At 55.1% G+C, this 18,203-nt stretch overlaps 1 protein-coding gene across 1 annotated transcript in view; it reads right to left on the bottom strand.

Annotated features, from left to right (window-relative positions):
* Positions 1 to 15,113, bottom strand: part of arhgef4 (Rho guanine nucleotide exchange factor (GEF) 4) — a 46,168-nt gene extending 31,055 nt beyond the window's left edge. Inside the window, exons 1-3 of the mRNA XM_084449409.1 lie at positions 14,199 to 15,113; positions 12,461 to 12,724; positions 11,856 to 11,985 (exon numbers count right to left, since the gene is read on the bottom strand). Coding sequence (XP_084305535.1) covers positions 11,856 to 11,985; positions 12,461 to 12,724; positions 14,199 to 14,576 — 772 coding nt within the window. The 5' untranslated portion in view covers positions 14,577 to 15,113. The remainder of the gene's footprint in view (positions 1 to 11,855; positions 11,986 to 12,460; positions 12,725 to 14,198) is intronic.
* Positions 15,114 to 18,203: the final 3,090 nt, after the last annotated feature.

Here is an 18,203-nt window from a genome sequence, read left to right on the forward strand (position 1 = left end):
GAGGAGGAGGAGGAGGAAGGCCTGTCACTCGTGTCGGCCTGTAATTGACTGGCTACAGAGCGGTGACCGCAGTTTCCTCTCACTCTCCCCGGCTACAGCAGGAACCTCCGCCTCATCGGCCCTCAAACTCAGTCACCCCGCTCCCCCGCCCCCCCTCAACCCTCTGACCCGCTGCCCCTCAACTCCTCTGACCCCCGCTGCCCCTCAACCCCTCTGACCCCGCTGCCCCTCAACCCCTCTGACCCCGCTGCCCCTCAACTCCTCTGACCCCGCTGCCCCTCAACCCCTCTGACCCCGCTGCCCCTCAACTCCTCTGACCCCGCTGCCCCTCAACTCCTCTGACCCCGCTGCCCCTCAACCCCTCTGACCCCCGCTGCCCCTCAACCCCTCTGACCCCGCTGCCCCTCAACCCCTCTGACCCCGCTGCCCCTCAACTCCTCTGACCCCGCTGCCCCTCAACTCCTCTGACCCCGCTGCCCCTCAACTCCTCTGACCCCGCTGCCCTGCAACTCCTCTGACCCCGCTGCTCCTCAACCCTCTGACCCCGCTGCCCCTCAACCCCTCTGACCCCGCTGCCCCTCAACCCCTCTGACCCCGCTGCCCCTCAACTCCTCTGACCCCGCTGCCCCTCAACTCCTCTGACCCCGCTGCCCCTCAACTCCTCTGACCCCGCTGCCCCTCAACTCCTCTGACCCCGCTGCCCCTCAACTCCTCTGACCCCGCTGCCCCTCAACTCCTCTGACCCCCGCTGCCCCTCAACTCCTCTGACCCCGCTGCCCTTCAACTCTCTGACCCCGCTGCCCCTCAACTCCTCTGACCCCGCTGCCCCTCAACTCCTCTGACCCCGCTGCCCCTCAACTCCTCTGACCCCGCTGCCCCTCAACTCCTCTGACCCCGCTGCCCCTCAACTCCTCTGACCCCGCTGCCCTGCAACTCCTCTGACCCCGCTGCCCCTCAACTCCTCTGACCCCGCTGCCCCTCAACTCCTCTGACCCCGCTGCCCCTCAACTCCTCTGACCCCGCTGCCCCTCAACTCCTCTGACCCCACTGCCCTCAACTCCTCATCCTGCAGCGTCAGAGGATGAGACTTGTTTTAGTCTCAGTTCAACCCGGAGAGCATTCCTGGTTTAGTTCTAGCTGGCGGCTGCAGGATGATGGAAGGATGTCTATTTAAGGACAAAGAATCCCAACCCCTCCAGACCAGCGAGGGATGAGACGCTGAAAACATTCTTCTTCCTTCCTTTCCAAAGACAAAGGGAAATCATTTGAGCTTTCCGCATACTTGAGCCGGTGCCAAACGCTGCCGAGGCAGACAGGGGGTAGCCGGTTACATATTGTCTGTAAAATGAAGTGTCTTACTCCAGCCTTAGTCACTTTATTGGATTCACGGAGGTCCGTAGTCTGTAAACAATCTAGAAGATTCCACTTGGAGGATGCCAGAGGGTTGAGCGAACAGCGGAGAGGGGGAAATAACACAGCGGTGTTGAAACAAGGCCCGTGATTCCAACGGCGAACTACGTGATAATGGAAAACAATTAGCCCGGTGCAAGTCGAGGGGGCCGTAAACCATAAAACAATATGGACGATTAACCTAGTTATCCCACCCGCAGCTGGGTGTTACTGGGCGCACGTTGGAAGCAATAAAACACAATTTCCCCCCCCCCCCCCCCCCTGACAGATTAGGGAAAGGCGGGGCTAGTGATAGAAAGAGACATATATATCACACTGTCATATAGTGAGCAATCCTTTTGAATTGGAATTGGATTGATGCTAGAGAGATACAGATCACTTGGTTCCATTTGGAGAACATGACCACTGTACCAATATTACCGGCCCCTGGTTATTGTTTAATCAATCATAATTGGCTTTATCGATTCGGAGAAAATCTCCCACTTCCGTAGGCCCATGATGACATCATTGGAAAACATTCCCCAAACAAAAGCCTGGATAGCAGTGTCTCTTTATGGCCCATCCCGCGGCACTGTGACATGACCTAATCGAGTGCTTCAGGCCTTTCATAATCCCATTTAGCTGCTTAATTGTTCCTGGTGCCTCCAAATTCACTCCATTTGACACTCCGGGGTGTGTGTGTGTGTGTGTGTGTGTGTGTGTGTGAGAGAGTGTAAGTGCCCGTGTGCCTGTGCCTGCGTGTGTGTGTGTTCCCAGACCACTGCAGGGAAGAGCCATCTATAGATCACATCAATTACATCACAGCCATCTCAGACGCAAGGCGTGGTGAACCACACTCTCACAAACGACAACAGCCTACCAATGTCACAGACCGTCTGGGTCGTATGTTTTCGCTGCAGGAAGTGTCATAACTTCGGGGCAAAACGATTTTTCTCTCCCAGTATAAGGACAGTAAGGGCTGTTATATTTTGAGAGCCCAGTGCAACTGGTTTTCACATCAATCCCTGATAATAATGTACAGTGTGTTAGTGTTGTGTGTATTTTGGTATTGCCTGTTTTCATTGTCACACTGCTGCTCATTTAAGAGACATAAACCAAACTGAACAAAAAATATCTTGCACGAACGACGCCGACCAAACAGGAAATGACACGAAGCAAGAACAACAGCGTCCTTGGAGCCATTTCAGCATCACCATCTGCTGCTCCCGAACAAATATGTTGACCAATCAAATCGTCTGAAAGAACCAGCGACGTCGACGGCGCAGCGATGCGGCCGGACCGAAGCGCGTCGAACGGAATCCGATCTTTCAAGGGAGAATTTGTGTTGACATGAAAGTTTAACCACAAAGACAAGGAACACAAGGTAATGTTTTGTCCCCTGTCCTCTCCGTCGGGGACATGAGGAGACACTAAGGTGGTGGCCAAGGCTGTGCGGTTGTGCAAGGGTGGCCTATTTCCCAAATGAGTCCCTCTCCCTCTGTTTTGGACGGACTCTCTCTCTCTCTACCTCTCTCTCTCTCTCCCTCTCTCTGTCCCTCTCTCTCTCTCTCTCTCCCTCTCTCTCTCTCCCTCTCTCTCCCTCTCTCTCCCTCTCTCTCTCTCTCTCTCTCTCTCCCTCTCTCTCTCTCTCTCTCTCTCTCTCTCTATTGTTTCCTTCCTTTCTTCCTCAGTGAGAGACGACCGCCAGAGTGGACTTGAGGTCACTTGCCATTGGCTGACTGGCCTGGCTTTTCCCCATACCCACAAAGGCTCGGGCACAGTTGCAGCCACACACACACACACACACACACACACACACACACACACACAGTGGCATACACGTGCATGCACGCTCACACACACACACACACACACACACACACACACACACACACACACACACACACACACACACAATACACATACTGGTAACAAATTACTCATCCTCCACGAGAACCTCACTTGTCAGCATCAGGCGACAGTTGCAGACGCCACAATGGCGCCCCGACGCCTGTAATCCTAAACCACGGATCGTGACAAAGCTGTGTCTGAGAGGCGTCAGCGCCTCAGCGGAGGAGAGAGCCTACAGTATAACCCTAGCCCTAACCCTAACCCTAACCCTAGCCCTCGCCCTAACCCTAGCCCTAACCCTTGCCCTATGGCATGCCTTCCTGTCACCCTGTATGATGGTGGAGTCTCAGTGAGTGAAACGCAGCTCAGAGGTCTGAGAGCCAGGAACGAAGATGATGATGATGATGATGTTGTCGCTCCAGGCGGCATGTGAGAATGTGTGTGTGAGAGAGAGCAATGTGTGTGTGTGTGTGTGTACGTGCGTGTGTGCTTGGTTGATGGGACAGTGCTGGCCCCCAGGGGTTCAGTGTTTGGGAGGGGTTGTCAGACCTCCTCCTGACAGAGCGCCCTCTCTAAATGGAGCACGCTTTCAGCGCCTCACCCCCCTCCCCCTAAAACAAAACCCCAGATCAGATTAAACGTCTCTTCCAATCCATTCCCGTGGGTTTTGGACTCCTCTCTCCCTTGCCTCAGCTCTCCTCTGTCTCTTCCACCCCAAGGACAAAGGCGATACATAACACTCTAGCAGACGGCAGGCATCCTTTCCACCCACAACTTCCTGGTTCATCCATGACCTTTCACCTGAACCCTCTCTGAGGTCAAAGGGGCGAGCAGCAAAATCGATACGGCCGTGAAATGTTACCAGCAACACCGCGGTGTCTCTGGCAAACACACCTCTTCTGGAAGAGCTATACGCTGTGTGCTGTAACCTAGATGAGGCACGCCTCCATAGGAGGAGAGACTAGCTTGTAAAGTCATTGTAAGGACGAGTTTACAGTTCTGGGTTATGGGGCTCTCTAGGGGAATGGAAGTACTGGTGGTGGGTACAGAGTGTACAGTACTGTGTGTGTGTGTGTGTGTGTGTGTGTGTGTGTGTGCCTGCGTGCGTATGCCGGCGAGGGTTGTGTACATTATGTGTACATGAACGTGCGTAGCAACGCACACTTTTTCTCCCTACTGTATCACCATGCCAACACTCTCCGAGACTCCCCTCCCCCTACACTAGACAAGACCCCCCCCCTCCCCACACACACACACACGCAACCTTTCCCACTAGCCCGCTATCGAACGCCAAATCCGGCCCGCCGTGGCCGTTAACCGTGACGCCGCTGATTGGAAAGTCGTTGCGCAGCGACGTGATCAGGATCGAACATGGCTCTGATGTGGCGAACGGCGGCGCTACGAGCTGCTTCTCCTCCACTGGCTTTCATGATGACCGTCGCTCACGGACGCGGCCTGCCGTTTAAACCCGCAGCTAACAGGCCGTCTCTCTCCCTCCCTCCCTCCCTCCCTCCCTCCCTCCCTCCCTCCCTCTCTCTCTTTATCTCCCTCCCTCACTCCCTCTCTCTCTATCTCTCTCTCTCCCTCCCTCTCTCTCTCTCTCCCTATCTCCCTCCCTCCCTCCCTCCCTCCCTCTCTCTCTCTCTCTCCCTCCCTTTCTCTCTCTCTCTCTCCCTCTCTCTCTCTCTCCCTCCCTCCCTCCCTCCCTCCCTCCCTCTCTCTCTCTCTCTCTCTCTCTGACTCATTACACATCATGGTCTGGTGCCTTCGCTCAGACAACAACAGCTGAAAAAAATCGAACAGGTACTAGTGGTGGTCAGGGGGGAAAAAAAACATGCTTTACAAGGATTATACCGAGCGCAGGATCACACACACACGCACGCTCACACACACACGCACGCACGTTCACACACACACACGCACGCACGCTCACACACACACACACGCATGCTCACACACACACACACACGCGCACACTATGCGGACTACATGAGCAGCACGCGTGGCCATACACCGTCTCAGCGGATGACAACACCCCGCTTAGCATCTTCCAGCAGGAAAACACACTACAGTACCTCATCCTCTCTCCAGGGGGCGGGATGAGGTGTAGCCACAGTCCGGCCAAAACCTGATACTCCTCTCACCCCCGCGGGCGACAGGCTCCCCTGACACACTAATGATACCATAACAATACCAACAATGCCAAGAGATACAAAATGACTCATGCAGCCAACGCACGCACACAAACCACACAGAGGAGGGGCAGTCTGTGGAAAATGCAGCTGTGGAAATCAGCATGCAAAGACACAGAGATTTAGCTCCGATTTCGATGTGGCTGACTTGCTGAGCAATGCGGTGGCTAATGCAACGGTGACATTGTGTTCGGTGTATTAAGCCCAGAGTGACAGCGCGGGACCAGGAATCCAATAATAGCAAGCCTACCCAAACAGATTGATTCAGACACAAACAACACCACTGCTCCCTCCCTCCCCCCCCGCCACACACACACACACACACACACTGACAAACAACTCTCTCCGTCTAACTAATTCTCTCCAAAAAGCACACTAGCCGCCCCAAAGCCATCTTCTCACTGGATGGTGTGAATGCATCTGTGTGTGTGTGTGTGTGTGTGTGTGTGTGTGTGTGTGACCCCCCCCTTACCTGTGGTAGAGTGCAGACTCTCCAGGCTCCAGTAGTGTGACAGGACCCCCCTGAGAGTGCCCCCCAGGCTCCCTCCTCCTCCACACACCCCTCCTCCTCCTCCTCCTCCTCCTCCTCCTCCTCCTCCTCCTCCTCCTCCTCCACACCCCAGCACCTCATCCACTCCTCCTCCTCCTCCTCCTCCTATAGGGGTCCCGCTGTCCGAGTCGGAGCCAGGAGAGAGTCCCGAGCTCCCGCTGCCGCTGCTGCCGCAGCTGCCCCCCGGCAGGGGTGGTGCGGCCCCCTCTGAGCCCTGCTGGGTCCGCATGAGGGCGACCCTGGTCTCCCTGTCCCCCCCCCACTGGGCCGAGCCTGGCGGTGTCACCCCCCCCGGCCCCCCCCCCCCTTCCCTAACCCTGGTGGCTTCTCCCGAGCGGGGCAGCAGAAGCCTGGGAATCAGCTGGGTCGGTCAGCGGCCCTGGTCCGGGAGGGTTCTGGTCCTGGTCCAGGAGGCTGGGCACGGGGGAGGCAGAGAGGTGGGCTGGAGCCTGTGTGGCGTCCGCGGGCTGGTCTCTCTCTCTCTCTCTCTCTACCTGGATTCTCTGGCGGCGGTGGCGGTCAGCCCTGTGACTGGCTCGGCGTGTCTCCGCTCCGCTCTCTGCTCGGCTCTTGCAGGATGCAGGGCGCCTCCCTCTCTCTCTCTCTCTCTCTCTAACACTGCCTGAGTCGCTCCCTCCCCTCTCTCTCTCCCTCTCTCTCTCTCTCTCTACCTCTCTCTCTCTCCCTCTCTCTCTCTAACGCTGCCTGAGTCGCTCCCTCCCTCTCTCTCTCTCCCTCTCTCTCTCCCCTCCCTCTCTCTAACGCTCCCTCCCCTCTCTCTCTCTCTCTCTCTCGCTCTCTCTCTCCCTATCGCTCTCGCTCGCTCGCATAGCCGGGCACTCGCTCCCTCAAACACACAGACATACAGACACACGCCGTGCATACGGCTCCAAAACTGAGATGTGGGGCTCCTCTAGGGGGGCTCCATGGCTGAGCCGTGTCGTTGCCCTAACCCTCCCTGGGGGGGGAGAGAGGGGGGGGGGGGGCGTTGATGGCTCCACTAATGGTGCAGTGTCATTCAGTAGGGGGGGGGGACTGAAAACAGACCCTTGTCCACTCTGCCGTCATCGCCCCCCCCCCCCCCCCCCCCTGCACCCCCCTGCTTCCCCTCGCCTGCTGTTTCTAAAGCACCGCCGCTGTCGCCATGTAGTAGTGTGCGTCGGGGTGTGTGCTTGCAGGTGCGTGTGTGTGTGTGTGAAGTTGTATACAGTATGTATGTATTCACTGTATATTCATATGTGTGTGTTTGTATACAGTACAGTATATTGCGTGTGTGTGTGTGTGTGTATTGTTAAAGAAGGGCTCCTGAGAGCTGACAGTCCAGGCTAAAGATTGTGCTTTTTTACCTGTAGGAAGAAGAGGAGAGGAGACGAGAGGAGAAGAGAGGAGAGGAGAAGAAAAGAGAATAGAGGAAAGGAAAGGAGAAGAGGAGAAGAGAAGAAAAGAGAAGAGAGGAAAGGAGAGGAGAGGAGAGGAGAGGAGAGGAGAGGAGAGGAGAGGAGAGGAGAGGAGAGGAGAGGAGAGGAGAGAATGGGGATGTGATTTCCTGCTTCTGACAGCCCAGGGCGATAGGGATCAGCTTAAGCAGTCACACACACACACACCCCTACCTAATGCCCCGAGAGAGAGAAGAGAGAGAGATACATTACAGAGAGAAAGAGAGAGAGAGAGAGAGAGAGAGAGAGATGTACAGTAGAAATAGAGATCTACTGTACAGTCCATTAAAAAGACAGATACTGCTCTATGCAGTACTACAGTGTGTAAACAGCACACACAGACATACATGCATAGCTGCGGTTTTTCTAATCTAACTGATATGATTTTGCAAGATGTAAACAAACGTCAGATAGTCAGATAACATCCCCTGTCACGTTGGATCAACATGATACACTGTCTGTCTGTCTTAAAATACAGACTATGTTTCAAAGTTAAGTAAAAGTTATATAAACGTTTTGTTTCCAATTTTCCCTGTGCTTCTTTCCAGAGTTTTACTCAAGGGACCCACAAGTATCCACACAGGGAAACAAACACACAAGAGAAGATTCCAGACATTCCTGCTATGGAGAACCTCATCTGCAAAGGTTTAGCAAGAATTAAACACACGCACATACACACACAAACACACACAAATACACACAAACACACACAAATACACACACGCACACACACACACAAACACACACACACAAACACACACAAATACACACAAACACACACAAATACACACAAACAGACACAAATACACACAAACACACACAAATACACACACACACATACACACACAAACACACACAAATACACACAAACACACACAAATACACACAAACACACTCAAATACACACACACGCACACACACACAAACACACACAAATACACACAAACACACACAAATACACACAAAAACACACACACACACAAATACACACAAACACACACAAATACACACAGACACACACAAATACACACACACGCACACAGACAGAAAAAGAAGCTGAGCACAACTGACAACACCAGCAAGAAATCAGCACTAGAATAATACAGCAATGACATTATGACAGAAACTATCAACAATTCTCTCTCTCTCTCTCACACACACACACACACACACACACACACACACACACACACACACACACACACACACACACACACACACACACACACACACACAGAGACTTATGTGAGAGCTCTTTCAGAAAGAGGGCCACTGATGCCAATAAGCGCAGCCAAGTCAGCTGCTAAATGAAGAGTCTGTTTCCGTAGGATGACAAAAGCCTCTCTCAACATTGTGAACGATGTGCAGAGACTAAATCCATACTGCCGTCAACACAGCGACATGAAAGATGATCTCAGTGTTCGCTTCCGACACCAGTATGGTAGATAAAGAAATCGTACGAAATCTCATGACATCACAATATTTTGACTGGCTGTGGTCACAAATGCCGTCGACAATGAAGACTTTTCATGTCAATAAAGCGTTTACACCCAGAGCCTAAATTGCCAGACGTCACGGCAAATATTATAATCTTCACATTCACATTCGACTGGTTAAAAGGGAACAGCGATAGCATGTTGAGGCTAATCAAAGCTAGCGCGTTGTGCTGGATCATACCACGCGATGAGGCCAGATACTGCTGTGGATCGGGCAACTGGAAATGCCACCGAGACACATGTAAAAGATAAGGCCTGCAGAATTGATGAGAACAGCCGGGCCGAGGCACTCAGCTATGATATTGGAGACACACACACACGCACACGCACACACACACGCCTGCAAAAGTTCAGATGAGTGGGACGATTTATGCCCTGTGAGGGATATGCATTCTAGACACACCAAAAGACTGCAGAAAGCACAAGCATTTTTTGTGCTTACACCATCAAAAAACAGTACTGTACATCTATCAGTGCCCCCTCGAGAGGCGCCATGTTGATAAGAACAAACCTTGTGGATGGATGGATCTATCTATCTATCTATCTATCTATCTATCTATCTATCTATCTATCTATCTATCTATCTATCTATCTGTCTGTCTGTCTGTCTGTCTGTCTGTCTGTCTGTCTGTCTATTTATCTACAGTATCTATCTATCCATCTATCTATCTATCTATCTATCTATCTATCTATCTATCTATCTATCTATCTATCTATCTATCAAATATCAGTGATTAAAATCCACTATGGAGAATGAATGGGGAAATGGGCAAAATACTGTATCACAACACTCAACACTGCAACGCCTTGGGTCCTGAGCAACGCAACCTGCCGAATGTCTACTTCATACATAATCCCGTCCTCGGCATAATCGTACCGGACAGAGACAGACAAACAGGTTCTCTGGGAGACTGTTCAGGCTTTGCGGCAGTCCAAAGCCCTTCCAGCTCTCTGGCGCTGGCAGTCCTGCTGATACTCCATCGCTCTTTTAGACCGGGTCTCTCTCATTATGTTAACGACACTGACCTCAAAGAAGGTAAAATGACATGAAATGAATTATAACAGAATATTGTTGCAAGAGGTGAGATGAATTATCCAGCTCTGTTAAACAGGAATGTAAATGATGTGGAGAGGTGAGGATGTAGTTAGCTTGGTAATCGGTGTCTTCTATTCCACAACAAAGGCAGGGGAGGCGGCCATTACACTTGTCTCTTGATTCATCTTTCAATTCAATTAACTCAAATGAATCGAGTTACACAGACAGACATCTGGCGCAAGAGCCCTGACCTCACTCTGGGAGTACACAATCTGCCACCGCCCGTCCGTCTGTGTGTGTGTGTGTGTGTGTGTGTGTGTGTGTACGTGCATGTGTGCATGCGATGTGTGTCCATGTCTGTGTGTCCATGTCTGTGTGTGTGTGTGTGTGTGTGTGTGTGTGTGTGTGTGTGTGTGCATGTGCGCATGCGATGTGTGTCCATGTCTGTGTGTGTGTGTGTGTGTGCATGCGTGCGTGCGTGTGTGTGTGTGTGTGTGTGTGTAAACACGCCTATACCAATAAAATAAAAAAAGCCATGGCACAGGTCATGCAATTGGAGTAATATCATTTCAGCACTACCCTTATGTCCAGTCCAGGCCAGTCACCACATCTATACTCTAGGGACATAAAACGGGTTCAGTGACCTCTCACTCAACACCCCCAGAGACACTCACACTAACGAGAGAGGACCACAGCACCGAGATAAACCTTCATCAAACTGCCCTGGAAAAACAACTTGAATGCAATGTTAATAAATTCCTGATGATGTTCAGCTAAACCTTTCTCTGGCCCTCAGCCCCTCCAGGCCTCTATGAACAACAGAGGAAACAGCCCGTCTTACGCTCTCTGCTAGAGCACTGTGTGTTCTTTCTCTAAGTGACAGCCACATAAACAGCGACCAGATAAGAATTGAGGGGGAAAAAAACTCCAGTTAGAGCACCACCTCGAGGCACAAAGGCCTGACTGAGCATTCCTCGCCAGGAGTAATCACTGCCGAGACACAGTTGACTCTATATTGCTACCACAACATTAGGGTTTGAAAATGATGGCTTTTAACCAGCGGGAAGTGTTTGTGTGCGGCCATGCATTTCTATGAGCCCTGAATGGACTACGGCATCAAGGTGAAGAGAATGTGCTGCACCCTGCTGGTAAAAGTAGAGAACTACAACGCTGTTGCTCTGCCCGGATCGAAACATAATTGGCCCAGAGTGTAAAAACAATTAAGATGTTTTCGCACAAGATGTTGCTTGGATGATGTTGAAGGGATAATCCAGGATTTGTTGAGAACACGACTTTAAGCATCTGCTCCATGGTCTGATGCATAGGAATGAAAACACACAGATCCACCATGTACAGACTGTTATCTCAACAAATCAATCTGCGACTACTGTTCGCCGCCAAAATAATTCAATTTTGTCAATCTTCGTCAATCTGGACCTTTCGTCCAACAGCTGCGTGATCTTGAAAAGTTGAATCATTGCTCCACTTCAAAACCACTCATCAATACGTTAAGTTACCACCAATATAGGAAACACACTTTACCCTAGATCATAGTGGTATTCACAGTAGAAATCGAAACCACAGCACGCTGTAATTCAACCTTAGAAAAGGAAGCCGTGTGTGAACATTGAAACCCAGCCATTGACGGTATCAGAGGAAGCCGTGTGTGAACATTGAAACCCAGCCATTGACGATATCAGAGGAAGCCGTGTGTGAACATTGAAACCCAGCCATTGACGGTATCAGAGGAAGCCGTGTGTGAACATTGAAACCCAGACATTGACGATATCAGAGGAAACCGTGTGTGAACATTGAAACCCAGCCATTGACGGTATCAGAGGAAGCCATGTGTGAATATTGAAACCCAGCCATCGAGAGCGCGAGAGAACCAGAGGGGGTACTCACAGCTGTAGGACATACGCCGTCTCCAGCCCAGGCAGTCCAGGCCGATGGGGGTGCTCTGGGAGAAGCAGTGGGCCTTGAGGGGCATCCCAGAGAACGCCTCCATGGTTGAGAGGGAGACTCCAGCACGGGCCTGCGGGGGAAGCGTGGGAAATCAAGGCTGGGGATTGAGTGAGGCCCACTTAAAACAACAACAAACAAAAAAAAGGATCTATTCCAAACACTGTTACTACACAAGTAAAACGCATAGACCCTTCAGTATGATTACGTCTAAGCCATTGATGAAGTGGGCCTGATGCAAATGTTTTCCATGAGAAGAGTGAGCTGAGAGTGCATGCTGGTTCGGTCCGACAGCAGGAAGTGATAGACAGCGGCACACAAGAGAGAGGAACGCAGAGGACGTCCAAAAAGATGAAACGACCACGGAACAAAAGAGAACAGAAACCCAGCAATCCAGCGCGAGGACAGCTGGCAGAGGAGACGAGGGGAAGAAACAGCATCTGGAAGAGGAAGAGGAGGAAGAGGAGGAGGAGGAGGGGGGATTTGACAGGAGACCCCCCCCTCCTCGTAGGCTCTTTGGTTGGCAGCTTCGGTTCGGGCGGTCTTACTTTCTCCGGCTCCTCTGGTAAGGGCGTGTCCAGCTGGCCCAGACTGCCCCTCGCCACCCTGGCCCGCTTCCGCACGCGTCTCTTCTCCTCCTCGACCCACAGGTCGTCCGAGCAGAACCGCCGCCGCGTCTCTCCCCCCGCCCTGAGGGTCCGCTGGGCCGGACCGGGCGGCACGGCTCCTATAGGGGCCGTCCCATGAGTCTTCGGGTCCGGCGTCCTCTTTGCTCCCGATTGGCCGGTTGGTCTACCGCCATCTTGTGTGGCCTTGTGAGTGCATATTTAACTGGTTATTAAGAGAGTCTACTTAACTCAAAAGTATTTTCCCTAAATTTGGGCAAATATGCAGTGACATAGTATTTTAAATGAGTATCATAATACAGTATCGGTGACATTATTGCAGGCCGTCATTTGAGTCACAGTTTTGTTTTCTGCCGGTTCATAGTCAAGCATTATTCTCACGGAGCGTCGACACCTATGTTGTAGCCCTAACAGGTGGACAAAATCACTGGCAAAGTCACCTTGGTTTGCGTCATTCCTGTGAGACACACCTGACTGGTATTTTCAGTTACTGGACTAAGTCCCGCTTTGGACTAAGCCCCGTATATACAGAGCTCACTGAGCTCACATCCGAGGAGCCGTTAGCTCGTCCTGACTGTCCATGGGGGAGGTGACCGGTGCTGCCACTAGGAGGAGCTAGCCATGAGGTTTCCCTGCACTTGCTGCGTTAAATCTGGGTCGTTTCCAAGGCTGGCAAGGGGGAGAGAACGAGAGGAGACTGTTAACTCATAGAATGGAAATCTACCACGCCAGTGACAGCCGGGCTTGGGAGAGAAAGAGCTGACTTGGCTTGTTCACTCCTCCTACTCCTCTTTAGACATCTTTTTTTTTTTCTCTGGCAGGGACAGAACGAGAGGAGGGCTGGGAGATAAATAGGGTCTTGTTCTGTCTCCCCACATATAGACACGGACACACAATCACACACACATGCATGCGCGCGCACACACACGCACGCACACATACACACACACACGCACGCGCACACACACACAGTGGGGTCCAGCCTAGAGAGAGAGAGGATGGATTAGCTGTTATTTATATTCTGCTCGGGGGGTGGACTGGACAGGGGGGCAGTGAAAGAGAGGGTAAACACTTTTCCCATGGCGCTGGCGTCCCCCCCCCCAGCGTCTTGATTGAGGGCTAAACAAGGCCTCTTTCATCACCCGGATTTATAATGATGTTCGACGAGCACACAGGCCGGCCATTCTGTCATAACCGAGGACAAAAAGTTTTAACAGAGCACCCGCAAAGAATTTGTCGTGCCAGTGTTCTCTTTCAAAACAGCCTACTCGCGCGTCAATCAGACAAGGGCATTATCTTGATTTACAATAATCAGACAAGGGCATTATCTTGATTTACAATAATCAGACAAGGGTATTATCTTGATTTACAATAATCAGACAAGGGTATTATCTTGAATTACAATATGGATGTCTAGTTGTGAACGGGTTTGCCAAGAAAATAAACAACTCTTCGGGGTTTCCTTACTGTTCGACATTGTTTTGAACTGGGTAACCAGGCAGTCGGTATCATTTCGTCTCACACATGTAAATTCATGAATTACAAAAGCTAGTGAGAAAGTCAGTTAAATAACAAGTAAGGCATACAGTATTATCTCATAGCACTCCATATTTCAGATTACAGAGTGGCATTGTGGGACAATGAGGCTGTTCTGTCTTACCTCGAACTCATTGATGGACATGGAGGTGAGCAGGCTGATCTGCGATTGGCTGTCCGTCCCGCTGTCCCCCACGTCCAGCGGGCTGAGGGACGAGGACCCCAGGGGGCCTGCTCTGGGCTTCAGGGTCTTGGGCTTCTCCGGGGGGTCGGTGAGACCCTCCACGCTGGCCGACTGGCCCAGGAGGATGAGGGACAGGGCGCTGGCGCGGGCCGAGTTGGGGCAGCGGAAGGCCCTGCGCTGGGCGGCCGGTCTGGGGCTGTTGGGTTTGGGGCTCATGGGCTTGACCGGTGTGTCCACGGAGCCCTCAGACGTCACCGGGGACCTGGGCAAGGAGGGGGAGAGCTGATTGGCCAGGGCCGCTAAGGAGGCGGGGCTCATCGGCGACAGCGGGCCGGCGTCGTTCGGCGCCGGGGCCTCGGAGTCGTCCGACGAGTGGGGGCCGGAGTCCGCCAACGAGATGGACAGCCCGTTGGGCGGCCCTCTCCTCCTCTGGCCCTCGGACTTGCACCCCTGGGGGGCGTCCTCCCCGCCGTCCTGCGGGCCCCACCGCTTGGAGATGGGGTCGGTGTGACACTGGACCCTGGGGGCGGAGGGCGACCCGGGAACGCTGCGGCGGTCGCGGGTCGGGCAGGACGTGCCGTCCCCCTGGTTCTGCTCGCGCGCCCCGCCTCTCTGCTCGTCCGGCACCGACACGGTCCGCCTCAGTATCTCGGCCTCCTTGGCCCGCGTCAGCCTCCTCCACGGCTGCCTGGCTCTCCCGGGGTCGCCCGTGCCGGCGATCGCCACCTGCTCCTCGTTCTCCTTGTCCACGTTGGGCCGCAGCTCGAACAGGCTGGACAGGGACTTGTGGGCTTGGGCGAAGCGCAGACGGAGGTTCAAGGTGTCGTTGCTCCGGCTCCTCTTGTAGAACAGGCCGTCGGCCGACTGTACCTGCCCGAAGTGGACGCTCTCTGGCGGGGGACCTCTGTCGCCCTCCCCCCCTCCTCCTCCTCCTCCTCCTCCTCCAGAGGTCTGATTGAAGAGCTGGCGGACGTGGCGTGTGCGCGGCACCGAGGGGTAAAAGCCGTAGTCTCCCACTTCCGTCGCGACGTGTCCCGAGAAGTCCCGCTGGACCGACTGGCCGAGGACGTCCCCCTTCAAGAAGACCTCGTCGTCGGAGTTGTCCCCGTTCTGTCCCCCCGGCTCCCTACCCGGGTCGGTGGCGAGGGACCCGTAGAAGGCGGGGTCGGAGCCCCCATCGGGCGAGTCCCTCGGCGAGCCCTCCCCCTTGCCGGTTTTCAGGATCTTGCCCTTCCTGAAAGAGGGCATCTTGGCGAAGACGGAGAACTTGGAGCTCTTGCTCGCCTGGCCCCCCCTGACCTTGCTCTTCTTCGGGGGCTTCTGGAGGCCAGCGTTCCCCCCTGCGCCGCCGTCCTCCGCCTCCTCGCTGTTCGTGCTGGTCGTGTCAAAGTCGCGCGACGCGGAGGTGGGGCTGCCTCCGCGCCTGTCGCCGCCCGCCTGATGGCGCGGGCTGGCGGACCGGAGCTCCTCCTCCGGCTCGGGGGTGCGGGGGTCTAGCCGGTGTTCCGACCCGACGCTAGTCGCGTCGTCCTCGCCCGGGTGCGGGTCCCCGAGACCGGAGGTGGACATCTCCCCGGAGAGGTCAACGACCTCTCTGTCCCCCTCCTCCTCCTCCTCCTCCTCCTCCCCGCCGGGCCTCATTCCAGCTCTCCTCCTCCGTTCCGCCTCCTCCCCCTCCTCCTCCTCGTCCTCTGCTCCCGTGTCGTTGTCCGGCACCCCGGAGTTCTCCTGGGAGCGTTCGGTCTCGAGGATGGTCTCGAGGCTTCCAGGGGACAGCAGGCTGAGGCTTACGTCGGCGTAAGGGTAGCGCGCGACCCTGGCACCCTGGTGTAACGTTAGGGGGCCGGCCTCCGCGTAGGAGCCGCCCTCCTTGGCGAGCGCGTCCTCTTCTTCGGAGCTGCGGCTTCCTCGGTGCGGACGGGCGTTTGGTTGCGGGGCGGAGCTATGCCGCTCCTCCTCTTCGTCTTCGCAGTCTAGAAGCAGCACGCCGCGCGTCTCCAAATACAAGGCTATGGGCCTCAGGGCCTCTCTGTTCGACGAGTCTGACTGTGAGACGGACGAGGAGTCTAGACGCTGCTGCTCTTTCGCCTCTTTCGCCGCGTCCGTCCGCTCGGGGACGTCTTCTTCGACGTCCAGACGCCCGTCTTTCTGCAGCCTCTCCAGCTCCTCGACCTCCGCTAAGCTAAAGGGACAGTGGTCGTCCCCGAGCCCCGAAACGGCCGAGTCCTCGCTGCTCCAGTAGGGCTCGTAGTCCAGCGGGGACAGGAACTCTTCTGAATCCCGGGGGTCTCCCGGAGGGCTGAAGGGGGCGCGGTAGGTGCGCTCCGGCGTCTCCTGGGAAAGGCCGAGGGGGTCCGAGGTAAACGCCGTAGGCTCCGTCCGGGAGAGGATGTCGGTTTTGTCTCCGTCCTCTTCGTCTCCGGCAACGCTGGATCTCGCGTTGTTGTTGTTGGAGTCGGACAGCGAGAAGAGAGAGGCTTTGAAATGATTAGGAGGCCCCGGGACGCAGTTGACCTCGTGTTGGTCCAGACGGGCCCCGACCTCCTCGCAGACACCCGCGTCAGCGTCCGGTACCGTGATCTCTATCCTCACCGGACGAACCGCCTTCGCCACTGAGTGTGGGAGTTCTGCGCTATCACCCGGTGCCGACCCGGACTCCGGCGGTTGGGTTGAACCGTCGCCTCTCTCGCCGAGGGAACACTGTGAGTGGTTTACGTGTGTGTTGGGAGTGAGTTCAGTACAGAGTCCTCTAGGGTTGCGAGGGACAGAGTCCTCCGAGGGCTCTGTTGCCGCGCCAGTGTGTGACTCGACGACGGGACGAGCTGTGCTTTCTGCTACTACATCCTGTCCCTGCTGTAGGTAAACATGACTCTCCTCCTTCTCCTCCTCCTGCACCTCCTGCACCCAGGAAAGGGAGTAGGGTGACCCCGCCTTCGCACCTCTGTCCCGGGCCTCCGATAACAGCCGGGAGGACGTCCCTGGCCCCGAGCTGTCAGAGAAGACCAGGCTGTCCGCGTGGGGGACGGGGGCCAGGCGTTCCCCACAACCCCTCTCAGTGTCAGACCGGGTTTGATCCAAGCCAAGCTGCAGCTCAGCTGAGCATTCCAGGGCCTCGTCGGCTGGCCTCTTCCCAGACAGGAGCTCCTGTTCCCGGGCTCCCTCTGCGCCGGCGGGCCCCTGGTCCCGGAGCTCGGGGATTAGACCCGGCTCCTCCGAGGGTCGCGAACACGCGGTCCGCGTTTGTTGACGTTTGCGTTCCGGCCGTTCTCGCGGCCTCTTAGGCCCCTCCCGCTTTTCGTCAGGTGCGGGGGGAGCTGGCGGGTCGGAGTCGGGGCCACGTGGTGAAAGAGGAAGTCCGGGCTCTGCGAACGACGTGATTGGCCGGGTCCCGTTTACCGTCTTATTGGCCCCCGGGGGCCCGGCGAGCTGTGGTATTCCGGTGACACGCAGCTCTGCCTGGAAGAGGTTATCCGATACGGCTACCTCATCTCGGGGCTTTGTGGTCGCGTCGCGGACCTGCGGGCGTGTCCTTGTGAGAGGTCCGTTGGGAGTCTCCGCACATGGCCCTCGTGAACGCCGACGCTCCGAACCAGCGCTCCGTGGCGACGCAGCGCCCGTCCGCGCGTCGCCTACACCCCGTCCCTCGTCCTCTGTGTTGCGCGCTACCGCGCCCACCGCCTCTGCGCGTGCGTCCTCGTTACCCGCGCCACGCCGACCTGTGCCGAGTTCACTCTGCGCGTGCGTGCAGAGATTGCCCTGCGAGCGGCGGCCGTGCGCGCCTATAGGCGGCGGCAACTCTCTTGCGTCTGTCGCGCCGCGTGTGTCTGTGCAGGGCGGGTCCGATAGGCGGTGTCTGCCGGACGTTTGCGTACAGTGTTCCTCTGCTGTGCCGTGTGTGTCTAAGCGTTGCGTGCCAAAGCCGTTTGGCGCGCTCGCGCCGCGTGT

This window comes from Borostomias antarcticus, assembly GCF_949987555.1.
Source record: "Borostomias antarcticus genome assembly, chromosome: 2".
Taxonomy (NCBI): Eukaryota; Metazoa; Chordata; class Actinopteri; order Stomiiformes; family Stomiidae; genus Borostomias; species Borostomias antarcticus.